A 9,366-nucleotide genomic window follows, 5' to 3' on the forward strand; every position below is an offset into this window, starting at 1 on the left:
CTTTGGCACTTTGCTTTGCTAGTATTATTGCTACTTGTTAGTTGTTACTTTGTGCTTTGATTGAGATATTGCTTAATATATTGTTGCTCAGTAAAACAGGTACTTAAACTGCTTAATTTGACAGGAAAATCTGTCTGGAAATATGACAAAAAATATGGACTGGTACTGGAACCGTGCCTGATACCGGAATCGAAGACAGGGGTACAAGTACTGATCCAAAATCTTAGAACCGAGTCTAGGAAGATACATGTATTCGATCTCAGTAAGAACCGTACCGTGTGCACCCTTAGACTTGTTCAAGAGTGAGAACTTTTAAAAGTCGTTAGACCCATTCCCTCAGCAAACCTCTGGAGTCCTCGTCCTTCCATTTTCATCGGTATTCCCGAAGATTCTAGAATTTGGCGATATCTTTAGGCGGTTCGTGATATATCCTATTCCGCGTTGGACCGACGATATTTTCGGTATTAGGTTCAATTATAAATTGAGGCTTCTCCCTTGCACTAATTCACAATTATATTATTCTCTCCGGAAAATAAATAAAATCAATCAGATTCTTCTAAATTTCTTCGACACCTTCCTCTCTGAAGGTAATCTAATCTAGAAACTTTCATTTTTTATTTTTTTTTGACTTAGTTTGTAAGGAGTTAAGGATTGATTTGATCTGGTTGCTGTATATTTTGAATTGTCTTTCATCATGTTGCACAAATTTGGTAGGATTTCAATGTTTTTCTTTTTTGCTGGATTATTAGCATCTGAATTGTGTTTTTGTATATAGTTTCTTGAGCATATCGGATTCTTAGGGCTAGGTTTGTATTTGATTATACGTTAGGTCAATTCCAGCCAAGTTAGATTTGAAAATTTTGGTAAAAGGACTAACCGGTTATGATCCTACTGCTGCTCTTATGTTGTGAGTTTGCTTGATGTTGCTCAACTATTTTAAGCTTGTGATATTGTCAATTGGATGCCCTTGTGTTTCGGTTTTGCATGTAATTTTCAATGTTAAGCTAATATCTAGTTTACTATAGGCTTTTGCCAATTCTTGACTTTCTAGAAGATATAATAAAATGTTCAAAAATAGAGTTAATATTGTTTGTGCTTGACAGAATATTCTGCATATAGCTGAGGAAAAATTGTGTGTTCTGGTGTTGGGGTAGTTTAATTGTGGACATCATGTACGAGTTTGCTATCTTTTTATGATAAATCTGGTTATCAGTATCTGACCAGTATGTTGTTATGATTGATCTACAGATGCAGATTTTTGTGAAAACCCTCACTGGCAAGACCATCACTCTTGAGGTTGAGAGCTCAGACACAATTGACAATGTTAAGGCTAAGATTCAAGATAAGGAAGGAATTCCCCCGGACCAGCAGAGGTTGATTTTTGCTGGCAAACAGTTGGAAGATGGAAGAACTCTAGCTGACTACAACATCCAGAAGGAATCCACTCTCCATCTTGTGCTCCGTCTAAGAGGTGGTATGCAAATCTTTGTGAAAACCCTGACTGGCAAGACCATCACTTTGGAAGTCGAGAGTTCTGATACTATTGACAATGTCAAGGCCAAGATACAAGATAAGGAAGGTATTCCTCCAGACCAGCAGAGATTAATTTTTGCTGGGAAGCAATTGGAAGATGGACGCACCCTTGCAGACTACAACATCCAGAAGGAATCCACCCTTCACTTGGTTCTACGACTTAGAGGTGGTATGCAAATCTTTGTGAAAACCCTGACTGGCAAGACCATCACTTTGGAAGTCGAGAGTTCTGATACTATCGATAATGTCAAGGCAAAGATCCAAGATAAGGAAGGTATTCCTCCAGACCAGCAGAGGTTGATTTTTGCTGGGAAGCAATTGGAAGATGGGCGCACCCTTGCTGACTACAACATCCAGAAGGAATCCACCCTTCATTTGGTTCTAAGACTTAGAGGTGGTATGCAAATCTTTGTGAAAACCCTGACTGGAAAGACTATCACTTTAGAAGTTGAGAGTTCAGATACCATTGACAATGTAAAAGCCAAAGTTCAGGACAAGGAAGGTATTCCTCCAGACCAGCAAAGGTTGATTTTTGCTGGAAAGCAATTGGAAGATGGGCGTACCCTTGCTGACTACAATATACAGAAGGAGTCTACCCTTCACCTTGTCTTACGTCTTCGTGGTGGTATGCAAATCTTTGTGAAGACCTTGACTGGAAAAACCATCACCTTGGAGGTGGAGAGCTCTGACACTATTGATAATGTGAAGGCCAAAATTCAGGATAAGGAGGGAATTCCTCCAGATCAGCAAAGGTTGATTTTTGCTGGAAAGCAGCTGGAGGATGGTCGCACTCTTGCTGATTACAACATCCAGAAGGAGTCCACACTTCACCTTGTCCTTCGTCTCCGTGGTGGTAATTGAACATTTCTGTTGGCATTGGTTTTAAAGAACAGTGTTTAGCGTCTGTTGGTGCGTCTGCTCTCTGTGACAACTTATGTTCATGTTTCCAGAGTTATCTTTTGTGTTCTATCTGTGAAAAACTTATTTCTATCTGTGAAGAACTGTAAGTTCATGATTGGAGTTTTATCTTTTATTTGTGGAGTTTCTTTTGCTTTATGCAGTCGCAGTCGCAGTCTTACCGTACACTACACAATGGTGAAATGTCCTGTTAGTAGTATGTGCCTGTATGGTGCTTACAGTTACAGTTAAGTGCATGAATTTGGTGCTGTGAACACTGTTACTTAAATTGGGCTTGCCCAGTTCGATTATGTCTCTCTTTATCATCTATACCACTTTCCCTATTGAAATGGTGAATGAATATTCTGATGCTCTATTTTTCTGCATAAAATGACTAGAAGAAATGTAGAGAGAATCTCTCACAGCCTGAATTTTGGGGTTGAAGATTGCCGTCTGTGGTTAAATTCGACAGGGAGCAGTTGTGCTCCCTTCGTTCGAATCTAACAACCAGACCTTCTCTAGGTCTAGTTTCCTTTTCATATTTACTGATTCCCAGGTTTGGAGCTTCACATGGTAGAATGCACAAAGAGACAATGTACAGACCAGCACAAAGCAAAGGTTGCGAAGATCTCCCACCTTTTCATATCTTTTTATGATAAATCTGGTTATCAGTATCTGACGAGTATGTTGTTATGATTGATCTACAGATGCAGATTTTTGTGAAAACCCTCACTGGCAAGACCATCACTCCTGAGGTTGAGAGCTCAGACACAATTGAAAATGTTAAGGCTAAGATTCAAGATAAGGAATTCCCCCGGACCAGCAGAGGTTGATTTTTGCTGGCGAACAGTTGGAAGATGGAAGAACTCTAGCTGACTACAACATCCAGAAAGAGTCCACTCTCCATCTTGTGCTCCGTCTAAGAGGTGGTATGCAAATCTTTGTGAAAACCTGACTGGCAAGACCATTACTCTGGAAGTCAGAGAGTTCTGATACTATTGACAATGTCAAGGCCAAGATCCAAGATAAGGCCAAGATCCAAGATAAGGAAGGTATTCCTCCAGACCAGCAGAGATTAATTTTTGCTGGGAAGCAATTGGAAGATGGACGCACCCTTGCAGACTACAACATCCAGAAGGAATCCACCCTTCACTTGGTTCTACGACTTAGAGGTGGCATGCAAATCTTTGTGAAAACCCTGACTGGCAAGACCATCACTTTGGAAGTCGAGAGCTCTGATACTATCGATAATGTCAAGGCAAAGATCCAAGATAAGGAAGGTATTCCTCCAGACCAGCAGAGGTTGATTTTTGCTGGGAAGCAATTGGAAGATGGGCCCACCCTTGCTGACTACAACATCCAGAAGGAATCCACCCTTCATTTGGTTCTAAGACTTAGAGGTGGTATGCAAATTTTCACGAGAGACAATGTACAGACCAGCACAACGCAAAGGTTGCGAAGATCTCCCACCTGGCTAAAACCCAGTGTCCGAGACAAGAGAAAAAAGAAAAGAAAAAACATTCAAAAAGCAGCAGAGAGAAAAGACTCGCAATCACAAACACATCAGCTCATTTTAGTGTGTATCTCAGATGACAATCGAGTCCGACTTTGGATCACAATCGAGTCCGAGTTTGTGATCCAAAGTGGAGGGGTTCTGAACTCTTGATAAAACCCATGAGAAGACTAAACCTTCAATCTTCATCACAATAGCTTATTCCCTTGTAACTTTTATTGGTTTCTGGCAATCGAGATTGACCAAATTGTAGCCGGCAAGAGAAATCCCCAAATTACCTTACCCGCACCATTGAAGGGTTCACAAAGAGGAATCCCAAAATAAACAAACCCAGTTTTGGGGAATAAACATTCTCATGTACAGTGAAGAATCTTTGACATCTGTATCATTCTTTGCAGGTGAATTTCTTGTTCCCAATATCTTCACTTATTACTTCTTAAAAAAGATAAGAACACCATACGGATGACTTATATTGTGAAACAGATAAAAACTTAGGCATTGGCTTTATCGTACTACCAGCAAAATAAACAAATGAAATGAACAAAACCAAGTCGACTATGAAACTTAAAAGTTAGGCGCAACATTAGTTGCAACAAATTACATATAAATGAAATAAGAATAATGCAACAACGAATATTTATTATAAAACATTGTTAGATAATATATAGAACCATTCACATAATCACCGAGATAATGATCCAACACCGACACCATATTTTTAAGGTGAAAGTATGTATTTATAAGATTCAGAATGTCGTGTCAGACTATTGGAATCATATCAGTATCGCATTGGACACCCTACCATTTTCCGTGCGACCCAACTCTCAACACTTCAGTTTAAGTTTAAGTAATAAGTTTAAGCAAATTTGCACGGGAGGAGCTCTTTGATATGCCTCCACTTACCCAAACCACTTTGTGCTTCTTAGGAGCTAGGGGAGGAAAAAAGTATCCACTCTGCTAGGGCCATACAATGAATAAGAGAACAAGTTTAGGGGATTACCCAAACCACTTTATGCTTCTTAGGAGCTAGGGGCGGAAAAAAGTATCCACTCTGCTAGGGCCATACAATGAATAATAGAACAAGTTTAGGGGATTTTAGTGAAAATATATAAATATAGGTTTAGGACCAGTTCCCGTAACTGATTCCGCCCTATGCAGTAGGTATAAATCCCTTTCAAAAGTTACAAGGGTATTACATTTTGAGGTGATAACTGGTATTCGAGGAAACATATTGCAGAAGTGTCTGTGGTTGGATGATAACATACAATTATGCAGGAGTTTTTATTTTGTTTTTGTAAGAGCTTAACTATTCAGACCTGTGCATTCACATCGCAAATTTTCCTAGTCTATATCTATTGATCTTGATCTACTCAAAAGGATATTATATTGTTAAAATTCTAAACTACCTAAGATCATATCCACATGATAAGCCAAATTGAACTAATTCATAAAGCGACCTAATAATGGTATAAAATAAATCAAAATAGTACCTCAATAGTAATCATGAAGCGAACACAACCGAAAGGTTGAAGCACTTGTTGGATCCATAAGCACATAACAAGTAATAAGCCACAGATATGGCTATGCAAAAGCACTTGTTTCTTGAACGCCTTATCAGTATATAAACTAAAGGCTATTTAGGTACCTGATGTCCCAAGTCCTCCAACCGCCAAGGACTTCATCAGAGGATAAACTGCACCAACATGTGATTATAACAACCGGACTAAAGCAACGAGCAGTATCAGACAGGATCCTTAGATTTCACTGCATGTCAAAAGCGAGCACCATAATTGTTGATTAACAAATCCAGCATTACATACTTGCCAAGGTCTTGCGTGTTGTTTGGTAGCTATAGAACAGGTAAAAGACTCTCCGCGAAAGTTGATAAACAGGATACAAATTGAAGATACGGAACTGAGGATGGGAGCCCATTGATTTTATTCTCCGTAAAAATCTTTTTCTTCCAATTGTAAGAATATTGAGAGACTGCAGTTGCATAATGATAACCATCCGCAACCATGTTACAGCGATACAAGTATAGGATTATAAAGTCTGTACCTATGACCGAACGAAAATGAACAGAATACTGACTGTTCCTCCCATGGTCTCCATGTCCCCAATGGAAGGGCAATTCAATAGTAACTTCATTCCAAGTATTACTTCTACAACCATTGTTGTAATCATCGTCAAATAACCATATCTTGGCATTGTTACTTCTTATGATGCTTAACAGAGCTGGATGACCATCAATTTCGAAGGGTTGAAATCGCGGAATCTGGTCAAGAATGAAATCAGGAATTCGGATGGCTCTAAATTTCTCCTTCCCAACATCAAATGCCACAATGAATTTAGGCTTAGTATCCTTAACGAGAGAACACTTTAGCTTCCATGGGCTGTAATATATGGAACCATTCACATAAATAGAAGCTCCAGAACCATACAATTCTGTGAAATTGTTTACTGGCAGGACATCAGTAATTCTCCATTTCCCATCTCCAACCGTCAACACTTCGCAAACTTGATGGTGATGTATAGTCCAAATACAAACCACTTTGTGCTCCTTAGTGGCAGGGTCGAATCCCAAATTACACATCCCAGTGCGTAACCGATACTTGTCTTTATCTTTAACATTTAAGTTGGATATGAATGATGATTTAATCCATGGTGTAAATTGACGGGTACTAAGATTGCACAATTGAACACTATGATTCTTTTCAGGGTCAAATAAGCATATCAAACCATTTAAAGGTTCTGAAAATCTAGATGATGGCGTATCCATCTCCATTATAGTACGAACTACTGCCGCTGACACTTCCCCGCCTTCAAACATTAGATCAGCAATTACCAAAAAATTACCAATGGGATCAAACACGTTATCATGCTTTTCCTCTTTGTAATCCTTGTAATCCTCGCTTGCTCTTGGAACTGTAATAAGGAGACACGGTCTTAATTTTGATCGACTATGGTGTAAATCGATTAAATACCGATCATTTTGAATCATGGAACACCAATGTTTAGACACGCATTTTAACTGCATAAGTGATTTAACCGGTAATCTGCCAAGTATCTCATAAACTATATCATCGTCTACTTTAACATTAGTGATACCTCTACTTTTCTTCTTGCTCTCCTCGCCATGGTTCTTTTTCAGGCCATGAGGTTTCCTCCGTCTGTTGAATCTGTTGATCTTGCTCATGAGACTAAACTTGATAGGTTTTGCCACAGCTATCATGTTTAATCTTCGCCTTCTACCAATTCGCCTTCCTGCCATCTTAGTATTAGAAGCCAGAATTAAACTTGAGATTAGCCAGAGCGACACACAGGTATACAAGTGAAATGCTTGCTGGTGTTGTTCCGGGAGAAGAAGAAGACGAGACTAAAAGAAGAAGAAAACGGAAGAACGGAGTTTAGGGTTGCACAAGTTGGGATAGGACTAATACGTGTCAGCATAGACTAAAATCAATAATTTCTGGGTGAAAAAGATATCTAGATTTTGATATTGTTTAAATGGACAAAAATGTTAAAATAGCCAGGATGTAAACAGTTTCATCCTACCCATTTTCAAATATTTTTTCTTATTTTTAATTTACATCAGGATGCATCCAGTTTCATCCTCGCTATTTTTTAAATTTAAGCCAGGATGAATCTAGTTTCATCCTTGCTATTTTTTTGTCCATTTCACCCGTAATAATTTTTACTCGTCCATTAGAACCATGTTTTAAAAATATTTGGACAAATGTCTCATTTTCCGTTTTATAAAATGAAGTCAGGCGTAAATGTGCAATTTTGATAATTTTTTTTTTCTTTGTAAGTTAAAATACATTCAAACAACTAACTTAGGGAGTTCAAACCCTTACATCATTAATAGTAGAGCCTTCAAATGTAGAGATATGGTTCTTATTCCTTGCATTAGATTTATCTACTTTTAAGTTTAGCAAAATACAAGTAGGAGGACTCTTGTCCCAATTAATTAAATTAACAAAAGATTTTGCTTTCTTGGAAAGTGTATCAACCACTTAGTTTGCAAGTCTAGGAATGTTAAAAAAAAACCAAAAAGTTTTTGCATTTGTTAAAATCACATTTAGCTTCATTCATAAGTGATTGGTTCTGCAATTCTATTTGAGATGGTTTCCCATTCAAATAATCAAACAGATTTTTGCAATCTCCTTCCACACTGAAATTGGACCATCTATTGCCCAATGCCCATTTAGCTCCTTGCGATAAGCCTAAGGCTTCTGCTTCTTCAGGGGTAGCTGCTGTGAGAGGACCTGTTACTCCTTGTTCAAATTCTCCTGCATCATTCCTTAGAATTAAAGAAAAACCTGCATGCAAAATACTTGAAATCCATGCAGCATCTATATTGAGCTTTAGTTAAGTTTTCCTAAGAGGACACCATTTAGGAGTTTCTACTGTGTTTGTTATAACTTGACCAAGAGAGTAGTTATCTTTATTCCAAAAAATCTAAATATCTCATTATTTCTACTCCTAGTTGAATACTTGTTTGCTGTTTTTTTTCGAAGACTCTGTTACATCTTTCTTTCCATATAAACCATGCTTCGGTCAGAATTGTTTTTAAAGATATAGATGGTTCTTTCTTTCCTATCCATTCCTTACATATATCTAAGAAGGTTATAGATCTATTAAAATGCAGTGTGACGGGAGAAGGTGCAGTTGCCCACATAGAAATTGACAAAAGAGAAGCAGATGTTCTATAGATTCATTTTCATTACAACCAAAGGAGCAACTAGGATGAACATCATGCATAAATTTAGAGAGCTTCAAGTTTGTAGCGATAGTATTATGTAAGCATTTCCAAGCAAAGATTTTTATTCTTTGAGATACATTGAGATTCCATAAATGAGTCCAAAGGGAATTAGGTTGTCCTAAGTTATAAAGATTTTCAGTTCTTTCATTTAACTTGTTATACATGGACTTAACTGTAATTGTGCCAGAGTTTGTAACAAGCCACCTAAGGGTACCAAATTTACCCTTGACTACTCTGATATTACAAATTTTCCTAGCTATATGAGCAGGGAACATATCAAAAATAATTGTAGAATTCCAGTTCATAGTAAATGGATCTAAAAGATCATTCACAAGTGTTAAATTAGAGTTAGTAATTGTCCTATAGCTACTAAGATTGTTTGCCAACTGTGGCACCCAGTTATCCTCCCAAACGTTTACACTGTTTCCATCTCATATTTCCCAAATGCTATTCTGTTCCACTAGTTGAATTCCTTTACTGATGCATTTCCAGATCCAAGAGCTAGAAGATGAGATTTTTGCCTTAAAAATCGAAGTGTTTCTGAAGTATCTAGGTTTTAATTGTGTCACCCACATAGCCTTAGGTTCTGTTAGTAACCTCCAAGCTAATTTGGTAATCATAGCTAAGTTGAATTTATGAGCATTTCTAAAACCCAGTC

The 9,366-nt window shown here is 37.9% G+C and overlaps 1 protein-coding gene and 1 pseudogene across 2 annotated transcripts; one reads left to right on the forward strand and one right to left on the reverse strand.

The window, feature by feature from the left end:
• The first annotated feature begins 398 nt into the window (after positions 1-398).
• LOC113278976 lies at positions 399-4,296 on the forward strand (annotated as a pseudogene).
• Positions 4,297-4,569: 273 nt separating this feature from the next.
• On the reverse strand, positions 4,570-7,337 carry LOC113278943. Of its 2 annotated transcripts, none has more exons than XR_003325639.1 (2): positions 5,434-7,337; positions 4,570-4,897 (listed from the first exon to the last, which is right to left on the reverse strand). XR_003325639.1 is itself a non-coding variant. In XM_026527665.1 (2 exons), exons 1-2 carry the CDS (start codon positions 7,212-7,214, stop codon positions 5,793-5,795), a joined length of 1,239 nt encoding a protein of 412 aa, XP_026383450.1. In that variant the 5' UTR covers positions 7,215-7,337; the 3' UTR covers positions 5,267-5,792. The 2 variants fall into 2 exon arrangements, 1 of the variants encoding a protein (XP_026383450.1); XM_026527665.1 differs by lacking the exon at positions 4,570-4,897 and having other exon boundaries at positions 5,267-6,868; positions 7,052-7,337.
• Positions 7,338-9,366: the final 2,029 nt, after the last annotated feature.

The sequence above is a fragment of the Papaver somniferum genome, chromosome 1 (genome assembly GCF_003573695.1).
Source record: "Papaver somniferum cultivar HN1 chromosome 1, ASM357369v1, whole genome shotgun sequence".
Taxonomy (NCBI): Eukaryota; Viridiplantae; Streptophyta; class Magnoliopsida; order Ranunculales; family Papaveraceae; genus Papaver; species Papaver somniferum.

Bases quoted from the DNA above. Each gene is read 5' to 3' on its own strand.
- LOC113278943 (XM_026527665.1), bottom strand. From the start codon at position 7,214: ATGGCAGGAAGGCGAATTGGTAGAAGGCGAAGATTAAACATGATAGCT. The intron at 6,869-7,051 runs GTATCACTAATG...TCCTTATTACAG, and splicing joins GAGCAAGAAGAAAAGTAGAG to TTCCAAGAGCAAGCGAGGAT.